This window comes from Elgaria multicarinata, chromosome 4 (assembly GCF_023053635.1).
Source record: "Elgaria multicarinata webbii isolate HBS135686 ecotype San Diego chromosome 4, rElgMul1.1.pri, whole genome shotgun sequence".
NCBI lineage: Eukaryota > Metazoa > Chordata > Lepidosauria > Squamata > Anguidae > Elgaria > Elgaria multicarinata.
Genome location: NC_086174.1, coordinates 24348528 through 24371860, shown reverse-complemented (window position 1 = coordinate 24371860; position 23333 = coordinate 24348528). Strand labels below are relative to the sequence as shown.

General features: G+C 43.6%; 1 protein-coding gene across 2 annotated transcripts in view; it reads left to right on the top strand.

Moving 5' to 3' along the window:
* Window positions 1–23333, top strand: part of PRKCE (protein kinase C epsilon) — a 375307-nt gene that overhangs the window by 319128 nt on the left and 32846 nt on the right. For both annotated transcript variants that reach the window (XM_063123966.1, XM_063123967.1), the window contains exons 11-12: window positions 7195–7349; window positions 21356–21494. In XM_063123966.1, coding sequence (XP_062980036.1) covers window positions 7195–7349; window positions 21356–21494 — 294 coding nt within the window. The remainder of the gene's footprint in view (window positions 1–7194; window positions 7350–21355; window positions 21495–23333) is intronic.

Here is a 23333-nt window from a genome sequence, read left to right as displayed (position 1 = left end):
GGGCTGGTGGGAGTTGTAGGCCAAAACATCCTGAGGGCCATAAGTTGCCCACCCCTGATGCAGACTGGGAAAAATAAAGGCTTTAAAAAGCAGATGGGAAAACATCTGGAAAGGAAGATTGAACTCCCCTCTCCTACCTGCCCATGTTGCACTTTAAATCAACTCCTCCAGTGAGATTTACATCGGGAGGCTTGCCTGGTCACACCCTTGTTTACTACACTACACCAGCTTTCTCAAAAGCCCCATGGCAATTGTGATCAAAAGCCCTACAGCATGCTGTAGTTTTCCAAGAGCATCATGGCCGGTATGTCATAACCATTTCCTTTTTAAGAATAATGCCATGGTAATAAACGATGAGATTTCTTTGAATTAACGAAGCCTGTTTATCCCCTTTTTTCTTTCCCAAGTGAATGTTGAGTATATTTAATGCAGATCCCTTCAGAATTGCCTGCTTGTATTCTTCAGGATATGGCAGAGGTGGGCAACTGGTGGCCTTCCAGATGTTTTGGCTTATAAATCCCATCAGCCCTTGCCAGTATAGCCAATGGTGAGGGATTATGGGAGTTGTAGGCCAAAAAGTGGAGAAAAGAGGGGGGAAACACCATGGTATGGACTCAGAAAGAGAGTCAAACTCTGGTGCTAATAAAAGCAAACTTTTCTTTAATGAATTTAATGGCCTTATGGGCCCCTTCCAACTCTACTGTTCTTTGAGTCTATGAATACTTTAATTAGCTCGATGTGTTTCATATAAAATCCTTCTTCAGGAGCTGGAGGAAAACCCGAGTTATTAAAACACATAACAACTACTAAAAAGTCCTCAGTTTTCTCTTTTGGGGCGTCCCCGCCCAGGAGTGCGCTCTCAGAATCATTCCTAGTCATGCTGCAAGGTCGAAGAATTCATTCATGAAAATATTGTTTTTATTAGCACCAGAGCTTGTCTCCCTTTCTGCATCCCGAACATCTGGAGGAGCCACAAGTTGCCCATCCCTGGTCCGTATGACCAGACTTAATTCCCAACAGGAGAAAAGCTGCTTTAAACATGATTTCGGATGGAAAGTACAACCAGAGGAGAGAGGGTTCAATCGCCCCTCCTGTTCACACACACACACACACACACACACCCTGCTTTTGTAGGTTGGTCACAACCAGTTGCATACTTAGCCAAACTGTGCTCTTTCTCTCCCTCTCCTTCTCTGGCCTCATCTACACCAAACAGGGTATTGCAGTATGAAAGCGGTATATAAAAGGCAGGAGCTACACTACTGCTTTATAGCGGTATTGAAGAGCACTGACAAGTGTTGGGGCCTCTGGAGACATACCATATACTGCTTTCATAGCGCTACATCCTGCTTGGTGTGGCTCCTGCCTTTTATATACCGCTTTCATACTGCTTTCATAGTGCAACATCCTGCTTGGTGTAGAAGAGGCCTCTATCAACCTCAGCTCCCCCTCTGAAGATGATGCCGAGCTCTCAAAACGCCATATAAATGCTGAGTGACAATGTTATTTATAGAGCCTGGCTCATGAAAATAAAACCAGTTTTGTTTATCATGTCGATGGAATGTTGTGCTTGTGTAAACCTGAATCCTTCTTTTTTCTTTTTTTAAAAAGCCATTGGTGTATCCCCTTGTGGTCTTCCTGGTTGCCATTTCCAAAAGTGGAGGCGAGGCAATTTGGCTAGTAGGATCGCTGCCGTTCAGCCCCTTCCGTTGTTTGCCTATAATATTGTGTTCTGGGTCTGGTGTGTCTGTGCAGTTTCAATCAGGAGAAGGAAATGTTTATTCAAGCCCTACTGGCTGGGATCGTTGCTGCAGTTTTCAGCAATTTTAAACAAACGGTTTGAGCATCCTGTTTAAATAGAGCTAAGTAATTACTGTTCTATGATGGCTGGGAAATAATGTCATACCCCCATAATTTTGAATAAAATATCTTCTTACAAGACATATCAAGGATACCATGTATTTGCCTAGTTTAAATCAAGCTCCCTTTTGATGTTTGCATTCATTTAGCAAAATGCACTTTCCCCAGTTTATAGAAGGGTCTAATGTAGGAGAGCATAGAATGTACCGTATAAGACATGAAGGTTTCCAACTGGAGACTTTGGCCCTCAGAGCTGGGCAACTTATTCTCTCTGCCCCTGTTTGCTTGCAAGAGGAAGGAACTTTTGAATGGCTCTCTGCTGCGTTTGAACACCACCGCCGCAAGTGGCTGGAGGCTGGTATTGCAGCTACTCGCCAGGAGTCAGGTGACTGGAAGAACCAATAGGGTTCCACCCCAATACTATAAAGCTTCTGGACCAGGCCCGACTCCTCTGCCTGAGCAATTTGCTACAATACAGGCTCAGCAGCTCTGACTACTTGGCCCCACCTGCCTGCTTTTCTCTTGCCCAGATGTTTCCCAGCCAGCCAGCTTCCCTAGTTGATATATTCTTGCCTGCTCTGATATATAGCCAATGTACAGTGGTATGAGTGTTGGACTAGGGCCGGATCTACACTAGTCTTATAACGTTGCTAGTGTCCCTTTCTAACGTGGTTCTCTGTATCGGTTCTCTGTATCACAGGACACACTAGCGTGACTTACGTTTCGCTGCAACGGAACTTCAGGGCACATTATTCAATTGTTTCCGTTCTCCCTCTTCTGTAAGAGCTGCTGGGTTTGCTCCGCCCACTGCCTGCCTCATTCCTAGCCAGTAGAGCAGGGCAGGGCAATAGTCATAAGCACATATAAACCCCCTCCCAAAACACCTTAAAGCAAGTTCCAGTGAATTGCCTGAATGCATAGGAGTCAGCCATTTTGCTGAAGCTAAGCAGGGCTGGGTCTGGTCAGAGTTTGGATGGGAGACCAAATTGAAAAGTTTTAGCAGCAGCCCCATTTAAGCCCCGCTGGTCATGAGTTTTGGACTTTGGACCCTTGTGAATTTTCCTGCATGGAACTACAGCGATCCTTTGAGCGCTCCTCAGCTCCTTTGCAAAGAGGGGGGAAATGTTAAAAAAAAACCATAAAAAATCAACCGATGACCCAATTTGATTCAAATTTGGTATTTGAATTACTGTGCCAATTTTGGTGTCTTTATCTATAAAGCTTACGCAGATGTTAGCATTTGTTTAAAATCCTGCTCCTGCGCTCATAGCAGCGGCTCGGGCGAATCTTTTGCAAAAGGAGCATAATTAAGGCTGGATGCATGGGAGTACTTCACAATCAAAGCAGATTCTGAGGTGGAAAACTTCTGAGTCCTTTGCATGCAATTGTCAGTGATTGCACAGTATAACGCTGGTGTGATTTATCTGCTGTAGCAGATAAGATAGTAAACGGAGCAAAGGAAGGAGAACAGGAAGTGGGCGGAGCAAACCCAGCAGCTCTGAGAAAGGGAGAGGATCTGTAGCAACGCTGGAACTAAGAAATAGAACCTGTAAGTACAACTCATTTGCAACGTTGGAGACCCAGGGTCACGTGACGCTGTGCGTCACAGTAACCCATTCAAAACGTTAGAATAACATCAGTGTAGATTCCCACTAGGACAAGGAAGAACTAGAAACAAATCCCCACTCTTCCATGAATCTCACTGGGATAATCTTAGGTTAGTCATATTCCCTGACCTGTCCTACCTTATTTCACAGGGTTGGGAGGATAAAAGGGGAGAGAGAAGCAGGAACACTGTCCTGCATTCCTTGGAAGAATGGTAGGATATAAATGCAATACATATTGGGCCCATTCAGAAGAGGCCTTAAACCATGGCTTTGGCTTAACCACCATGGTTAAAGCCATGGTTTAAGGTCTCTTCTGAACGGGGCCCATGTAATGTATATTCTTCTTTCATCCTGATGCTTATTAATTTTTGCTGTGTGGCTTTATTCTGGTTGTGCTTTTTATATTGTATTTTGTATGTGTGTTTTAAATTTGTTGGTTATTTTTATGCTCCTCGTGGTTTTATTTTTTATGAACTGCCCAGAGAGCTTCGGCTATTGGGAGGTATAAAAATGTAATAAATAAATAAATTATGGGTTGGCTTAGGGCATGTCAATACCTGTGACATAACACCACAGTGAAAAACGCTATGCCGGATTGAGTCCTAGAAATTTATTTTATTTTTAATTTGTAACATTTATAAACCACTGAGTATGCCCTATTTCTTCGATTCTAAGACACACTTTCCCCCCCAGGTAATAGAATTTCTCAGAGGCTCACAACATTAAAATACCATATTTAAAACACAGCATTAAGACACAGCACACAAGTTTAGTAAAGGGGAGTAAATGGAGCAGTACAATGCAAACGCAGCGCCGTGTTCCAGCCATTTACTTCCGAGGTGTTCCACTGGCTTGGATTCGTGCTGAGCTGAAGTATTGGGGTCTAGCTGTTTTCATACATTTCAAAGGTGGGGCAATAATACCCATCAAAAATACGATTCATTTTGGGGCTGGGGTGGGCAAATTGCAAAGGATTTTTTTTGGGGGGGGGTCGCCTTTAAAGATATTTATTATTTATTTATTTATTTATTACACTTATAAACCGCTCCCATAGCCAGGGCTCTCTGGGCGGTTTACAGAAGATGAGGTGGCCAAAGATTTATCTTCCCTTTATATACAACACACACACATATACTTGCTGCTACTTCAAGTAGGGCCTGGCTGGCCTCAGCAGCCTGGCGGTGTTCCTTGGACAGAATGCCCCAGTGGGAATGACATTACAGTTTAATATAGTATCATTCCCAGGGACATTTGTGAAGGACAAGATGGCTATTCCCATTGGCCACCTCATTCTTAGAATTCTCCTACTCCCGAAAGTTGTAAGATATTCCCCTCATTTTCACAGGGGTTGAATGGTCAAATTGTGGTGAGGAAAGGGGTATATTCAGCTCAACCTTAGCTCGAATAGAGCTGCAGTCAAATAGGCAGTGTGTGAATTCAGCTGCCAGTAGCTTCCATTCTTAAGATTTCAGAAATTGTTCTGTTTCCTAAACAATTGTAATATGTTTTAGTATTTGGCGAAATAATGTGACTTGTTGGAATAGTTTCCAAGAGGGAGGGAGAGAGGAGGAAATCTATTGACACAGTGAACTCAACTTTTAAGGGCTTGTTGGAATCAAGAAAAATTTCTTCACGCCCATTTCTTCGAGAAAAACATAGAACAAGGGGGGAAAATGCCTCTTGGAGAATGCTGATAAGTCTTATCAGCTGCAAATTCTACTTATTGAAGGGGCGTGTGTGTGATGCCTTTCCTGATTGTGGGGGTTTGAACCACATGCAAGGGTAGCCCGGAGAGTCTAGGACCAATGATGACATTGTTGCTTGCCTGCCCCACAGCACGGACACACGTCTCAGATCTGGAAGTCGGAAACACGTTGCGTGATTTATTCCCTGCTTTGTGGCATTTCAGCTAATCAGGCTGTCTTCGGCCTCCTGACAGGCCGCCCAGCACTCAAAGCTTTGTTGAGAGCAGGGCAAGATTGTCCTCCGAGATTCTAGCAATTACCACTCATGCCCTCTTGCTTGCTACTGAGTGTGCTTCCGTCACGCTGTAATCTAATCCACTGTCATTGCATTAAAAAGTGGAAAAGCAAACAAAAGAAAAGGTGGATTAAGTTCGGTTAGAATCCAAGGGCCAAAAAAAGAAAAGAGTATTCTTTATGCAGACTTTCTCAGGCTGGAAACAATACATCAAAGGCACTGCCATTTGTCTGGAATTTACACGAAGCTTCGTTCGCCTACTGATGGTATCTTTTCATGTGTAAACACTCAGTGGTTATTGGACGGTCTTGGATCAAAACAAAACTGAATGGCACAAATATTTATTCCTCCTTGGAGGAAGCTGTCGGTCATCACTCATAACTTCTTATGAGGAGTGCCCAATTCTGTTTCCAACAGTTTACATTTAGGTAGTCCTGTGGGCAATGATAATGCACTCAACACTTTCTCACAGCTGGAGGAATCATCAGGGCCATTTCTACACCAGCCCAGTATAGAGGGAGGGAGAGGGGAGGATCTGACGAGATCCTGATCGCGAGATCTTCCCTTTAGTCCACATGCGGGCGCGACATCCCAGGAGGAAGGAGGATGTTGCACCCGCCTTTTTAAATATATATATATATATATATATATATATATATATATATATTAAGGAGCACTCCAATGAAAAGTGAGGGATGAGGAAGGATGGATTGTACAATTAGTTGAGTGGTTATTCATCAGAGACAAAGCACAGCCAACGACCAGAAGTAGTTTACAGAAGCCATGTGCCAATGATCCAACAGCATCATGAATGCATGGGTTAGGGAGCAGGGAATGGAAGCACCTGCCCTCCCCAGTCCAGCTTCCATGCCTTGATTGCAACTTGTGCACTGGGCCATACGTTGCGATATCCCAGGTCATGTAGGCTTTGAATGTCAGAGGCTCCAAAACTGGGGGGTTAATACACATCCATAACTATTAGCTATGATGGGGGGTTACTCTAGAGTAGGTACAGGGCACCTGATCTGATTCTTAAAAGTTCACCCACCCAAGCTAGGGTCTCTGTCTCCCCACAACCGCTCTAGAGTAAAAAAAAAAAAAATGTGAACTTTTTTTTTAAAGGCATAGTTGCTAGATATGGATTTAAAGTAATGGCTGTTTTGGCCCTTAGACTATCCTCTGCCATAGCACTTAACATGAGCATTTCACCACAAAGGGGGGTGGGGCTGATTTCAAATGGTTCTTCCACCTGCCCATGGGTTTTATCGGTGCTGAAGCCTGAATGAGGCTTTGGACGCATCCAACACCCTGAAGATTTTTTGCAGGTACAGGTAGGTTTGAAGTGGCATGTCAACAATGCCTTTCGGCTCACGCCATTTTCTCGCATGAATGGCTGGCCGCAGTGGAAGGAAAACGCCACGCGATTTCAAGTGGCTTATGAAAAATGTCCTGGTGGCTTGTACATCTGCGATACACTTCCTTGAGAAGCTAAAAGTCAATACAGTTATTCTAAAGAAAGGTCCGTCATTTTTCTAACTTCCTTTAACTTATCTGTGATTGCAGCGATCTGCCGTTCTTCATTAGCTAAATCCATGCTTTCGTTTGTCCATCCCCCAGCCATTCAAAAATTGCAGTTTGTTGTTTCTTCCATTTCTGGATGCAAACCCTGATTTCCTAATGTGCATAGCAGCGTCTTTGTGCAAGCCGAAAAAATCCTTCTAAATGGCCCTGTTTTCATGAATTTCAGGACCGCCTCTTTTTCGTCATGGAATATGTCAATGGAGGAGACCTGATGTTTCAGATTCAACGCTCGCGCAAATTTGACGAGCCTCGCTCCCGTTTCTATGCAGCAGAGGTCACATCGGCACTCATGTTTCTCCACCAACATGGCGTCATCTACAGGTACTTTCTTTGCAGGGCTGAAATAGAGAATTCTTGAGGCTCTCGGTTTGCCGTTGGCTGTAGTCCAATGTCTCTTAGCAACTGGATTGGCTGTTTGTTTCTGCTTGCTAACATAGAACTTTTTTCTTTCTTTCTTTCTTGTTTTGAGGGAGGGGAGGGAACTGTTTATCATTCCGAATGTTAACATCTGAATCGTCCCTGCAGCCATCGCCAGCTGTGGGTGCCAGTTTTGTATTATAAGACAAGCAAAGCTTTTTTTAAAAGCTTGGCACGCTGTGACCCAGCATTGACTTTGGTTGCAGATCACTGCAATCTCTTCAGTTTTCTCCTCCTGCCATAGATTTCCTCTCGTTTTTGAACTCCCTGCCACTTCCTGAGTTTGTTTGTCCCAGTTGTCTCCAGTTTGATAGAGCTGGGATAATCGTTTTGCGAGCTTTTTTGTACACGGTGCCCTTTCCTCTTGACGACGAGGGTAAAGGCTCAGCCACGAACAGGAAGCAGCGCCTTGCAGACAACTTGAATTTGCTCCTTGCCGCCCGAGAACACCATCCGAACAATAACAAGAACTAAATTGCTAATCTTTCGTTAGGTCGCGAAGAATGCACCCAGGGATAAATATTTATTATTAGAAACAAGGAACCACTTGAGAAATGTTCACCTACTATCTCTGTGTTCATGAAGGCCTTTATCTTGTCGCTTCACCCTTCCTCTCCTTTTTTTTTCTTTTTTTCTTTTCCCTTTTCAAAAAAACAAAATTTGGCAGTTTTTCACGGCTTCAAGCTAAATCTTGGCAGACGTACACAGAATGCTCTGCAGTTAAGGAAGTTGGCGGGAGGAGTACTCAAAGGGTGCAGTCCACGAAGCACTCTTCGCACTTTACGTGGCAATGGGGTTTGCCCACAGATAAACCAGTGACTGGTCCGGCACGCACCGGAAACCATGAAGCAGTGGGGGAGGGATATGTGTGCATGTCGGCTGGCCATGTATGAACTGTCAGAAATAGGAAAGTCATCACCAAAGTAGAGCACAAAGGAGTTTGGCGATTTGCATAAAATTTGCATATGGTAATTTCATGCGTATAGATGCACATTTTTGAAATGGTTATTATAATTTCAATAGAAATACTGAACATCTCACCATAGTGGGGAAGACTGGCCAGGTGAGCTGTGTGCTTGCCTCTTCAGTCTGCTGTTTGGGGCTCACTGGTGATGGGCAACTGCTATTATGGACAGTTGACCGGAGTGACTTTATTTAGGTTGACCATATGGAAAGGAGGACAGGGCTCCTGTATCTTTAACAGTTCTGTTGAAAAGGGAGTTTCAGCGGTGTCATTTGTCTGCATGCAGCACCTGGTGAAATTCCCTCTTAATCACAACAGTTAAAGCTGCAGGAGCCCTGTCCCCTTTTGTATCTGGTCAAGATCCCTAAACTAGACCCAGAGGCGAAGAACAACTATAGACCAGTTGCTTACATCCCTTTCTTGGGCAAGATGGTCAAGTGCATGGTTGCTGATCAACTCCAGACATTCTTGGATGAAGTTGATTCTCTAGATCCATTTAAATCTGGCTTTAGGCCTGGGTTTGGCATGTAAACTGCCTTGGTCACCCTGTCAGATGACCTTTGCCAAGAGAGAGACATGGGGAGTGCAACCTCTCAGCAGCTTACCATGGTGTCCTTCTGGGGTGTATATCTGAGTTGGGAGCACTGAGTTATGGTGGTTTCCATTCTTACTCCAATGGTCACTTCCAGAAGGTGATGCCGGGGGATTATTGCTCTCTTCTGTGGTAACTACATCATGGGGTTCCACAGGGCTCAATTTTATCCTCTGTGCTATTTAACATCTACATGAAAGCACTGGGGGAGGTAATCTGGGGACGTGGACGGAGTTGCTACTTTTATATGCAAAGGGTGATTTTGCAAGTACAAAGATTTAATAAAGGAAGAAAGAAACGGGGAAGCACTCCACCATGCCCAGCAGTCTGAAGTGGTATAGCCCAGGAACAATTTTATCAGCCTATTTGCTAGTATGAAACAGGACTAAGGACTGGCGGCATGGGTGATGGGGTTGCATGCATTTGGTGGCTCACACGTTACGCAGGTCATTTCTGTGTATCTGCAGGCGTTCTTTTTTCAGGTGCTAATGAGTAACCAACTTTTTAGATGTCTAGTTTTATATCCTCATTTTACCCAGAGTTCAAAGGGTCAGTTTGTTTGCAGTTTAGCAGGAGGGCTCTGAGTTCATGTCATCTTTTGGCTGGCACAGCTGCGGAACTCACTTAAATTCGCTTTAGATAAAACCCATTCAAATGCAAGACTGGCCTAATCTGATCCACGTGGTTGTGATGAAAACAAAAGTCACATTATCAGTTCACATAAATATTTTCACAGAAAGATACATTGTTATATCAAAGCCCATCCTGTCCCAGTGTAACGCCCTTTGCTTTCTCATACTGCCTTTAGAGTGCTGCTATTAGTATTATTAGTATTACTACATGATTAGCTTTTTAAAGATACTGGGCTGCTACAGAATGGATGAGCTGAACATTTTGTGGGTCCCTAGACATTACAAGATAGAAGCCTAGTGCAGACAGAACATTTCCCAATTTCTTAACTATGCTCACCCTTAACCATGTTAACTTACCCATTCCTTAACAATATTCAGTGTTAACCATGGAGCAGCACATGTATTTTTTTTATTTATTACGTTTATATACCACCCCAGAGCCGAAGCTCTCTGGGCAGTTTACCAAGATTAAAAGACTGAACATTAAAAATCAATGTACAAAATTTTGAAACCATAAAAACAGCTAACATTTAAAAAAGTTTTAAACTCTCTGCCAGGCCAAAGCTAGTTTTGGAGTCAGTTAAAACACAACATATGGTGCCTGGGAGAAAAGAAAAGTCTTGACCTAGCACCGAAAAGATAATGATGTTGGCACCAGGCGGGCCCTCATCGGGGAGATAGTTCCATAATTGGGGGGGCCACCACAGAAAAGGCCCTCTCCCTTGTTGCCGTCCTCCGAGCGCTATGCATTTGTTTGTTTGTTTAAAGTATTTCTACCCTGCTCCTCAGCCAAAAAGGCTATGGGACTGGTGTACATATCATCAGTAAAACAAGACAACTCCTGCCTGCAGGTTTACAGCGTAAGGAGACACAGCATGCAAGGGGAAAAGGATGGGAAGGAAAGAGTGGGGGTAGGGGGGAAATATGTAGCCTTTCAGCAGGGCTGGCAGACTGGCCCCCATTACCCGTATCATTCTGAAATCTCTTGCCCTCACCCTGTGGAAAGTGCCTATTGGAAAGGCAGAATTCATTTCTGTTTAACCACTTCAGGAATATCCCTTCCTTAGCGTTCACCTGTACAAGGTTGCATCATGTAGGCAGAGCCTTGACCTTAACATTCGGAGAATAGCGTGGATCTTTTGTTAAAATGAGAAAGGGAGAGACAGTTGGAGGCTGCCAAGAAGCAGGCCAAGTTTACATTCCTCAGAGGGCAGCGTTTTTCCTGTAGAGTCCGTAGGAAGAGGACCAGGGCTTTCTGTCCGATAACAACAGCAAACTAATTCTGCTGAGAGGAAGTATGGAAGCAGTATTTTATCTTCTGTTTTAAACATCAATTATTTTAGATTTTTTGGTGGTTATATTTACTTCCTGAACAAAAAAAGAAAGAAAGAAACAAGACTGTTTATCTTGCAGAGTTGGAAAATGTAGATGTTATTATGTACAAGAAAAGCAGAGACACACACATCCTCATATATATACAGAGAGATCAACCCTACGACATTTGACAGGAGAATGCATATTGGTTCCCTTTTATAAGTGACTAGCTGATATGCCCGGCATTGCTCGGGTCTGTGAATAATGTTTATAACATTTATTTGATAAATAATAAATTTCTCTGCAATTTATTCATCTTTAGGTTGGTTGGTGGTTTTTAGTTTGGTTGAGTTAGTACATTGTTTTGTTAGAATCAATGGGAAATTGTGTTAATAAGAATTATATTTTAAATTAGAGCTTTGTGATAAACCACATTTTTTATTTTACATGAAATGCCTACACCTCCCATCATACCTTGGCCAGAGCAGTCGTCTAAATTTAAAAACAATCAGGACACACAACACCCTTTCTACCAGCTAAAAAAGATGTAAACCTAAAAAATATGTTTTCAAAATATGCGTGGGATTGCCAAGATATCCAGTAGGGAAGAGGATCTCAGTGGACACGGGGAACTGTTGTATGCATGTGCTCTGAAGTTATTATTATGAAAAAAGAAAAGCAGTCAGAACACAGAATACGTTATTGGCATAATTTACTGTATAATGTCTACATTTAACAGGTTTTGACAGAGAGCCAGGAAGGTCAAGGCCACTGGTGACTTGGGCCTTTTATCTGACATACCTGCACTCTAAAGACACACGATGGCACTTCTTCTTTTTTTAGTTAAATGAACTTGTGTATAAATTAACCATCTGCACTACAGGAAGTGCATACATAAGGAAGTGAAGATAGGGCGACCCTATGAAAAGGAGGACAGGGCTCCTGTATCTTTAACAGTTGCATAGAAAAGGGACTTTCAGCAAGTGTCATTTGTATATATGGAGATGTATCTGGCCACTCTAGTATAGCTCCCATTCCGTCAATGAGTGGATGACGGAATGATCACAGATGGAATGGATTTTATATCATCCATACATCCCCAAGTGTTACTTTATTATGAATTATTATTTTAGTGTTGCATTATATATGTATTTTAACTCTGACTTTTTAAAAAAGAAAGTGCGAGTATGCTTAGAGATTTGACGATATTAAGTGGTATATAAGTATTGTTTATTTATTTTTGTTCCGTTTATATCCTGCCTTTCTACCAAGAAAAATGGCACTTCAGGCAGCTTATAATCATAAATGCAACTTGATTAAAACAATGATAAAAATTAAAACTCAGGCAAAGACTGAGGAAGGACAGCAGAGAGGGAGCAAACCTAGCCTCCCTTGGGAGGGGGGTCCACAGCCTGGGAGCTGCCACCGAAGAGGTCCTCTCTCACATCACCACAAAACACATCTCTGATGGTGGTGGGTCTCGAAAGAAGGGCATGTCTGGAACCTCTTAAGGCAGGGTCATATGGGAGAAGGTGGTTTTCAGGTAGCCTGCTCCCAAGCCATCTATGCCTTTATATCTCATAACCAGCACTTTGAATTGTGCCCAGAAACAGACCAGTAACTAGTGAAGCTGTTGTAACAAGGGCGTCACGTGTAGTAGTAATCATTACTAATAACTATTGAAGACTTTATGCCGGATCATGGATCACACAATGCACTTGAGCTAGACGCAAGGAGTCCTGAACCAAACTCACTGACAATTGCTGCTTCCTTACCCCATCCGCTCCCTGCTTTCCAGCAGCCCTTCTTTATCCCTGATCCCTGAGCTTGGCTGTGTGTGTTAGCAGGATGAGCCTATAGCAATGCTTGTCTGTTGGCCCTGCCCATCCCGCTCAGGAAGCCAACGGAGATGCAGCGTGCACTTGCCGACCTCTCCCTGGTTCCACGTCACAGCTGTTTTGGAGTTCCCCCAGCCATCCTTCAAATTGGCACAAGATCCATCTTGTTTAATGCTCCGTCATATGACGCTTCATTGTGCAAATGAAAGATAACAGTAGAGATTCTGGTTTAGAGGCTCAGAGCCCATTAGTGCAGATTGTTTTAGGTAAGTATGTACATAGGCAGCTCTTTTAGTGTGTATTAGTTTCGCTGCTGCCAAAACGCCTGAGCTGTTCCAGAGCTATTAGTTCAGCATGTGTTTGGAATCCTTTAAAATGCCATTATTCATCCATTGGACTGTAAAATTTTCACTTGCAGCCATTTAGCCAACAGACCATATAATTGCCCTTTGAAGCCCTTTGCTATCAGGTAAATACATATTCTAAATGTAATGTATAGAATATTCTAAATGTAATGTATAGAATTGCTAAAAATTTCGGAACCATCCTCCGCAATTTGGGAGGCCTAATCGTATAAACCCAAAAGTGAGGGGAGCATCCAAAATAGACCCAGACATGGAAAGAAACATCTCAGGATCCTAGAACCAAGATTTTATTTGTCAAAAGCCCAATGCATCTTGGCCTTTTTTTTTCTTTTTCTTTTAAGGCCTTCTTCAGAGGTTATAAAAACATCTGTGGAAACTCCTATAACAAATGTCTCTTACTACAATTCACTGGTGAATTCTTATAGATCAGAATTAATCCACTGGCAGACCCTAAGTTAAATATGGCCCTCTAAGAGGCCCCATCTGACCTACAGTTGTCAGTCCAAAAGTGAACATAAGAAGAGCTCTGCTGGATCAGACCAAGGGTCCATCTAGTCCAGCACTCTGTTCAACAGCGGCCAACCAGCCGTGGGCCAGGGACCACCAACAAAGTGGGACATGGTGCAACATGTTCCCCAGCAACTGGTGCACACAAGCTTACTGCCTCAGATATTGGAGGTAGCACATAGCCATCAGGGCTAGTAGCCAATGATAGCCTTCTCCTTGAGGAATTTATCCAACCCCTTTTAAAGCCATCCAAACTGGTGGCCATCACTACATCTTGTGAAGAACATAAGAACAGCCATGCTGGATCAGACCAAGGCTCCATCTAGTCCAGCATTTTGTTCACAGGGTGGCCAACCAGCAGTTGACCAGGATCCCACAAGCAGGACAGGAGTGCAACAGCATCCTCCCACCCATGTTCCCCAGCAAATGGCTGGGGCATGCTGAGAGTTATAGGAATTTTTTTTCTGTCTAAGCATGCATTGGATTGCACCTTTAATAATCATCAAAATCTCTAACAGTGGGGAGAACCTGCATCAGCAGTTCTGTTCTATGTAAAGTCAAGCAAAGGATCAATTGTCTGAAAAGGGCTGCTACAGCTCTAAGCTGCAGTAACACACACACAGCTCTGCCTGGCTTGCCGCTATGGCAGGTAAGCCTAAAGCAGGGGTTCATGAGGGGACAAAATGTACAGCTAGAAAGCTTACTTAGTATATCAGTGGTTGTGTGTCTCTCCCAACACATGGACATGTGATTCCTTTCTTCAGGGACACGCACACACTAGAAGAAGCACACAAACTTTGTTGTTGGAAACTCTCGGAGAAATTAAAACCTTCCACCTAGTAGTCCTTATAAGTCAACAGCTACTTGATATGTTAACTTAAGTTCCATAAATAAGACAAACATCTGTTGTTTTGAAACAGTCATCTACCCTAAGTAGTCCATGGAAAGACTTCCTATACTAAGTAGCCTTCCCAAGGCTTCCTATACTAAGTAGCCCATGGAAAGACTTTCCCATGGAAAGACTTCCCTCTCACAGTGGAAATCTGTTTGAGGAGATATCATGGAGCAAAAAGCTACTGTTTTCTCCCCCTCAAGAATACCCTTGAGACCACAGCTGAGAAATCTGTTATCTTTTTCTTTTCTTTTTTTCAAATTGGCTATATTGGATATTATGAAATACCAACAAGATCCCTTTCTAAATGATGGGTTGTTGGTTTAATTTCAGTGAGCTTGGAATTTTGAAACATGCAAATTGGGGAGGGCAGAAGGAAATGATTGGTTTACTGGCTGGTGATATCACAACGGTGTTCCACTGTGCCATGAGGTTGGTCTCCTCCTTCCTTTTCCTGGGGGTGGGGGGAGGGGTTCTCTTTTATTTACAAAAAACAGGTGTCCCCCAAAAAACTTCCTCTCCCTGCCAGGGCACCGATTGTGCCTCTCTTGCTCATCTTACCAAAGCTCTTCAGTAGGAGGCAGACCAATTTGCTGACTCACAAGCATCTGTGTTATTATTGTCAAAGCTGAGTCATCCTCCATTATCAAAGCTTAAAATCACAATTAAAACCCAATTTAACTCATCAGACATGGTGGGGTGTAGAATTGTGGGGTCGGATGTAGCCCATTGTGTAGAATGGTTCTGAAGCGACACAGGGTGCATATAGATTGCCACTGTACTACATATTTGACCACACATCTGTGGCCAAAATAAATAAATCCTTTCCACATTGCAGGACTGTGTAGACAGCTTCCTTGGGGAGGTGGGGCAGGGAGAGAACCCATTATATGCAAGTAATTTTGCAACATTTCTTTTATCTCTTATTGTTTGTACAGTGCCTTTTGAGCGCTTTGAGCACTGAAAGGCTGTATAGAAAGCCGTTAATAAATATAATAAATAAAGGTGGGTGCTCTACAACAGGGGTGGGCAATTTGTAGCTCTCCAGATGTTTGACCTACTACCCCTATGATGTCTCACTATTGGCTAAACTGACTAGAGATGATGGGAGTTGCAGGCCAGAATACCTGGAGGGCCGCAGGTTGGCCACACCTGCTCTAAAACATCCCTTTACACAGCATACACATCCATTCTTGGGATATTTAAAATATTTTACTGCACAAGAAATTTTCTTCAGGTTGTCCAGATGATCGGTGACAAACAAGCCACATTTCCCGCGTTTTCATTTGCATTCTTCAGGAAAATGGTGACACCCTGCCAAATCTCCCTGAGCAATCCCAAATCGAGAAAAAAGAAAGCATGTGTGTTGCGATACAAGACTTGATTCTCTAATCACCAATGTCTAAAGAAACCTCATTGAGGTGCTTGGAAAGACCCATCGATTACTAGTGTTTAAAGGCCTTAACCAAGAAAAGACTCACATATCAAACAAATTGGGCAACATGTGGTTCGGGAAGGAAGACCTTTAATAACTGTTGATTACAGTAAGCAGGGTGTGATTCTGTGTGTGTGTGTGTGTGTGTGTGTGTGTGTGTGTGTGTGTGTCACGCAAAAGAAGGACAGAACTTGATGGGTTCCTATTTGGTAGGGTGAACATATGGAAAGGAGGACCGGGCTCCTGTGTCTTTAACAGTTGTATAGAAAAGGGAATTCCAGCAGGTGCCATTGGTATGCAGGCAGCACCTGGTGAAAATCCCTCTTCATCACAACACCTAAAGCTGGAAGAGCTATACGAGAGTGACCATATACAAAAGTGGGCAGGGCTTACAAATGACACCTTTTTCTATACGACGGTTAAAGATACAGGAGCCCTGTCCTTTTTTCCATATGGTCACCCTACTATTTGACATCCCTCCTCTGTTTCCTTGTATCAGATAAGGACATCAATGACTCACACATGTGCAGCACAACCTAGTCTTCAAAGTATTGACCAGCATAACTTACATTCAGTTTTAGAGTAACTGAATAAGGTGTAGAATTGTTCCATTTTTAGTGCTTCTTCTCTTCCCCTTATGAGTAGGGGAGAGGTGATCATAGGCAAGGGAATTGGGTTCATCTTATTTATCTATTTATTCCATTTCTATACTGCGCAATAGCTGAAGCTCTCTGGGCGGTTCACAAAAATCAAAACCATTCAAAGTATAAAACAACAGTATAAAACCATAATATAAAATACAATACAAAAGGACAACCAAGATAAAATCAGCAGCAGTGCAGAAATACAAATTTAAAACAGCAAAGTTAAAATTAATTTAGACTACTGAGAGAATAAAAAGGTCTTCACCTTTATCTTGCTCATAAAACCCAGGTCCTGTTGTGCTTTGCATTATGATTTGTCATTGATAGTCTTTATTTGGTTTGATGTTTTATCTATACGTGAACCGAAAGCACCTCCACAAAACAAACAATAGTTTGTTTGATGAGTTAAATTAAGCTTTTCAACCAATGTGACTGTAAAATTCAACAATATGCCCATAGAGGAATGTGTCCTCTGAGGACATGCTGACTTTGTTTTTTAAGCATTCGACCATCAAACTTGATCTGACTAGAATGTAATGGTGTCACACCTTCCTTTCATCATCTTTCAACATGTGGCTTCTGTCAGGTAAAATTATGTGAGGTTATTTAAGTTGTTTTGCTCGGAAGGATTAAGAAATATGCAGGGGGAAGTTTTGTTTTACACCTCACTGCTTGTATTCTAAAGCTTTTATTTTATTTACTTTATAATAATTGTATACCAGCATATTGTGAGACTTATTTTTTGCTAGTCAAGACAAGTGGCATTATGTCTTTTAAGGAAAAAATATGATTTTGGATAACTCAATCCTATCCTTGTTTGAACCCATGGGACTGGTCATGGAGTGGCTACTAAAGGAAGGATTTGGCAGGGTTAATTGCTAGCCACCAAAAAGTGTGCCCCATATGGCATCACACCATACTTTAGAGCACAATCTTATGCATATTTAGATGGGGGAAAGTTCTGTTTTAGCGCACAATTCTATGCCTGTTTAGGTGCGAAAAGGTCCTACAATTCCCAGCTTTTTCCAGATAGCACCAAACCCAACACATTAGAGAAGGAGGGGAGGAAAGATTGAAGAAGGACCTCTCAGATCCAACACTCATTCCTGGCTTCATAAACCATGGTGTACGAAGCCGGAAAAGTTACTCCGGTCCAGCCCGTTATCTGTGTGTGTGTATTCATGCCTGTGCCTGAGAGAAAGTGCATATGTGAGAGAGCATATTTTGGGGACGAGTTTAAATCTGGAAGAACGTTCCTGTGACAGAAAATATTTTTCATGGTTACTGCTATTGGCCTAGACTTTCTTCAGCAGTTTGTTGAGAAGCTTGCAACTGTTTGTGTGGAGAAAAGGTGTTGACAGTTGAATCTGAGGCCCATTCTAGTAAATTCGGCTCCTTTATTTTTTTCAAACAAGGAAGTTCATGGCACCTACTATTTCAGCGGACCAAATTGTCCGTATGACAGATATCAGCCAACCGATTCTGAAGAAATACAGGTTAACAAATCACCATTTCATTCACACAAGGCAGGCCTTTTTCCTCGCCAGTCTTGTTTATTAACATGTGTAATTACAGTGTGAATAGAATTTGGCTTTGCTCATTTTGGGCTGTGACCCCTCTTTTGGTCTCCAAGCTGAGAATGTAAAAGTAGAAAAAGAGCAAATGTAATACATTGTTGTCCTCGAAGTTACCCCTGCGTTGTGTCTTTGGGTAGGCTCTGAATTAAAGGCAGATAGTTGGGCATCACTACAGGAAAACCACAAAAGGGAGAGGAATGGATGAGGAGATGATTCTGTTGCATCCCAGAAGCTTTCAGTTACTGACTTAGGCCACAGCTAGACCTAAGGTTTATCCTGGGATCATCCAGGGTTCGCCCCTGCCTGAGCACTGGATCCCCTGTGTGTCACCTAGATGAACAGGTTTGACCCCTGGACGATCCAGGGATAAACCTTAAGTCTAGCTATGGCCGGAGGCCATAGCTAGACCTAAGGTTTATCCCAGGATCATCCTGGGTTCGTCCCTGCCTGAGCGCTGGATGCCCTGTGTGGCACTTAGATGAACAGGTTTGACCCCAGGACAATCCTGGGATAAACCTTAGATCTAGCTACGGCCTGAGTCTCATAAACTGAATATCTGGCTGCTCCTTTAAACCTTCCTTCCAGGAAGCTCTGTCCCGTACCCCTCCATGCCTCATAAAATTCTAATCCTGAAAGGTGCATTTCCCCTATGAGGGAAGGGCACAATAGCTGGGATTGTTTAGTTTGGGAGAGAGAAAAAAGAGGCTAAGGGGAGACATGATAGAGACGTGCAAAATTATGCATGGTGAGGAGAATGTGGATAGGGAGACATTTTACTCCCTCTTTCAGAATATTAGAACCCAGGGTCATCCCATAAGGCTGATTGGTGGGAGATTCAGGACAAATAAATGGAAGGACTTCTTCACACAGCACATAGTTAAATGATGGAATTCACTACCACAAGATGTAGTGATGGCCACCAATCTGGATGGCTTTAAAAGGGGGTTGAATAAACTCCTGGAGGAGAAAGCTATCAATGACTATTGGTTATGTGCTACCTCCAGTATCAGAGGCAGTACACCTGTGTGCACCAGTTTCTGGGGGAAATGGGTGGGAGAGTGCTGTTGCACCGTCCTGCTTTGCTGTGCCCTGGTTGACAGCTGATTGGCCGCTGTGTGAACAGAGTGCTGGACTAGATGGACCCTTGGTCTGATCCAGCATGGCTCTTCTTATGTTCTTATGATCTTAATGTGTTCACAGATATTTACTTCCCACCAAAACTAACATGGCAGGGGGTGTTCTGGCAACAATAAGCTTCCTTGGGATAGTTTTGCAAGGACAGTGCCGTTACTGGGATCCAACCGGCCTGTGCCATGGGCTGTTGACCTGCCCGGTTGAGAAAAAGGGCTCCTTTTTTTCCCTCAGGCCTAGCAACATGGCCTAGCAGCTACTGAAGACCCTGGTTTGATTCCTCACTGATGTGCTTCCTCCTGCCCAGTTGCCGTGCCACTTCTGTTTCATTTGGTTGGAGATAGCATTTCCCCCCACCCTCTCTCTCTCTCCATACTGTGTGGGCGGATTTCCCGCCCATTTGCTGATAGACTTTCATAGGGCTGAGGGATGGATAGACAGGAATAAGGAGCTGAGGTAGAACATTGCTCATTGCAATGGGGACCCCCCAGACACTGCAGGAGGAACCCACATCAAAGGCCTCATGCAAACCTGAATGTTTTCTCCATCTTACTCATCAAACAGGATCAGTTACTTAACCCAGGGAAGGCCATGTTTATATCCCCACATCAGTGGATTAGGTTGTGGATTTATGGATCTGTTTTGGGAGCATTCAGACCCCCTTCATCAGACTTGCATGTGACCACTCTGACATTGGGCCTGTTCAGAAGACACCTTAAACCCTGCTGATTAAGGTTTTTTGTTAAGCAGCAGGGTTTAAGGTGTCTTGTGTGATGCATTTTGCTAAGCCCTGTTCACTCACTAACTACAGTTGGACCGTCTGCAGCAAGGTTAGCAGCTCTAATCGTGGCTTAAAGTGTTGTGTGCGACAACACGGCTTGTGGTTAGTGCTAACCCCAGAGAGCCACAGTTTTGCTAATCACAGAGCCTGAAGTGTCGTCTGAACAGGCCCATTAAGACATCGGCCTCTCTTTACACCTTAACAGGGAGAAGTAACAGCTGAACCAGCACCACATCTGACAGTTTATTTCTATTTAACTGATGTGTTTTAATTTCTTTTTTTACTGATTAAGGGTGCAGTCCTGTCTGGGTAGCCACCAGGCTCTGAAATCAGAAGGTGGCTGGAACATGGAGGAGAGGAACATTTTTGTGAACCGCCCAGAGAGCTCCGGCTATTGGGTGGTATAGAAATGTAATAAATAAATAAAAAATATATAAATAAAATCCTTTCCTCCGTCCTCCGGCCATCCTGCATTTAGACACGGCTTTAGGGAGGGGGAGGGAAGGGGCCTGGAAGCCCAGTAGGAAGGGGCGTAAAGCAGCTCCTGCAGTCTCTTCCCCCTCCATGCCCCCGAGATTGCTCCCTTTTCACCCACTTCACAATCCATTTCCGAGCGTGTAGTGGCTGCGCTGGGTACAAGGGGCAGGGGAGAGGGCAGGGGGAGCAGTTTCTAGGCTCTGAGCTTGGAGCCCTAGTTCTGACCTTGGTTCCTGGAAACTGAAGGATCCTATGGCCCTTTAGACAGTGTCTAGTGGCCATAGGATTGCTCCATAAGCATTTTTAATTGATACGTTTCAATAGATGTATTTATGTTTTAATTACATTTGATCTATATTTTATTATAGTTAGCTGCCTTGAGTATGTTTTTAAGAGGAATGCAGAGCTGTGACCTAAATAAATAAATAACAAAGTTGTTGTTTTTTAATCTGCAAGAAAAATGTCGTTTTTTCACTCATGGGCTTTGTCCAATGGGGCTTTGATGGCCAATGGAACAAATGCAGTCTGCCATCATGAAAGGACAAATAATTAAAAGAAAGTATCTTCAGGAAATGTCTAAACCAGTTCACCCATATGCTCTGCAGAACATGCACATCTGTAATTAACTTCATTCTTTCTTAAAATGAAATGCTTCCACTAACTAAACAAAAGAGGAGAAACTATGCTAGGTTATCTAAAGAATGGAAGACATTTGCTTTTTGCTAATGTGGGATAACTTTCCTACTTCTTTATTATTCAAGGGACTTGAAACTGGACAACATTCTCCTGGATGCAGAAGGTCACTGCAAACTGGCTGACTTTGGAATGTGTAAGGAAGGGATCTTGAATGGAGTAACGACTACTACCTTTTGTGGGACGCCAGACTACATCGCTCCAGAGGTATGAAAGTTTGCATTTGAATCTAAGGCAAAGTATTTTCGATTTCACTAGTTTACCCAAAGGATCAGTTCACACACGTGACACTGCCACCAAATCCATTTGGGCTGGTGCATGTTATTTTTCTTTTATCTATGTAGGGTGCAATCATATGGCCAGTAGACACTGTCTAGATGGCCATAGGATTTTCCAGTTTCTGGGAACCGATGTCAGAGCCAGTGCTCTGACCTCGGTTCCTAGAAACAGCTCGTCCCTCCGTCTCCTAGCCAGCGCTGTTCTGTCACACTAGCTCCTCCTCCGTGCTTGGGAATGAAGAGAGCGAAAAGGGGGCATGCCCGGGGTGTGTGTGTGTGTGGAAAGGGGAAGAGACTGCAGAAGCTCCCTATGCACCGCACGGCCTCCCCCCTACAGCTCCGCCTCTCCCCAGCTAGACACTCAAAATTGAGCATCTAGCGAAAACTGCTGGGCATTCGCAGCACAGAGGAAAGGTTCCCATCCATGCTGCAGCCGCCCTGCATAGCCTAGTCATCAGCCTCCGATTTCAGAGGCTGCCTTCTATCTCCATAGGATTGCGCCCTTAATATATTTGCAGTTAGCTTGGCGACTGTGGGATGACGTTCCCACAGCATACTAGAGCTGCTAAGATGGTAGTAATCACTGCAATTCCACGTGCATGTTTACTTCTTTTTGATCTAGGAGTATCTACATAGCCGTGGGCATGTGTGAGCCAGAGAATGATCGTGTGGAGGAAACTGGTCAGGGCCAGCACTTGGGTACAGCGAGGGCCAGGGCCAGACTATTTTGCACCCTTGGCAAGGCGAGCTACTTGCACACACCCACACCCCAAAAATCGCCAACTTCGATTCAGCTGTTCAAGAAGAGTTTCTTAACTATTTCCCTTTTATTATGTCTTTTTCTTAAAACAGCTAATTTGTATAAAACTGTGACCCTTAAAGGGCAGTACTGCGCCCCTCTGAGGTCTGCGCCCTAGACGGCTGCCTAGTTGGCCTAATGGTAGCGCCGGCCCTGGGTACACCAGCCCACAGTATATAATATATCTTAAAGGCATTTTAAAGTAAATTGAGCATTCCCATGGTGCGGTCATACAACGAGCGGAATACTTGAAAGGTGCAATTCTGCCTGTTAATTTGCTTCCTTACCTATGGAATATAACTTCATCCTGCTGCTTTTTGTAGTTTGTGTGTTGAGGGGAGGGGTGTTATTGTGGGAAATGAGTTAAATGTGCACACTGCATAAAAAAACAGCAGGATGAAGCACTCTTGTTCTGTTATCATTCAAGATTCAGGGCAGATAGTTAAACTATGGAAATTGCTACCACAACGCATAGTGGTAGCCAACCATTTGGATGGCTTTAAAAGGGATTGGACAAATTCCTGGAGTAATGGCTACTAGTTCTGGTGGCTATAAGCTACCTCCAGTATCAAGCAGTATGCCTATGTACACCAGTTGCTGGGGATCCTGGGTGGGAGGATGCTGTGGCACTCATATCCTGCTTGAGCATGAGCACAACATGGGCAGCTGGTTGGCCACTGTGTGGACAGAATGCTGGATTAGATGGACCTTTGGCCTGAACCACATGGCTCTTCTTATGTTCTTATCAGACTCTATCTTGTTCCACACATGGCAAGAACATAAAAAGAGTCTCATTGGATCAGACCAAAGACCTATCCAGCCCATCATCTTGTGTCCCACAGTGACCAGCCGGATGGAATGCCCGTGAGCAGGACATGAGTGCCACAGCCCTTTCCTACCATTGTTCTACAGTGCCTCTGTTCCTGGAAGATACTATATAGACATTACAACTAGTAGCCATCTGGAGCA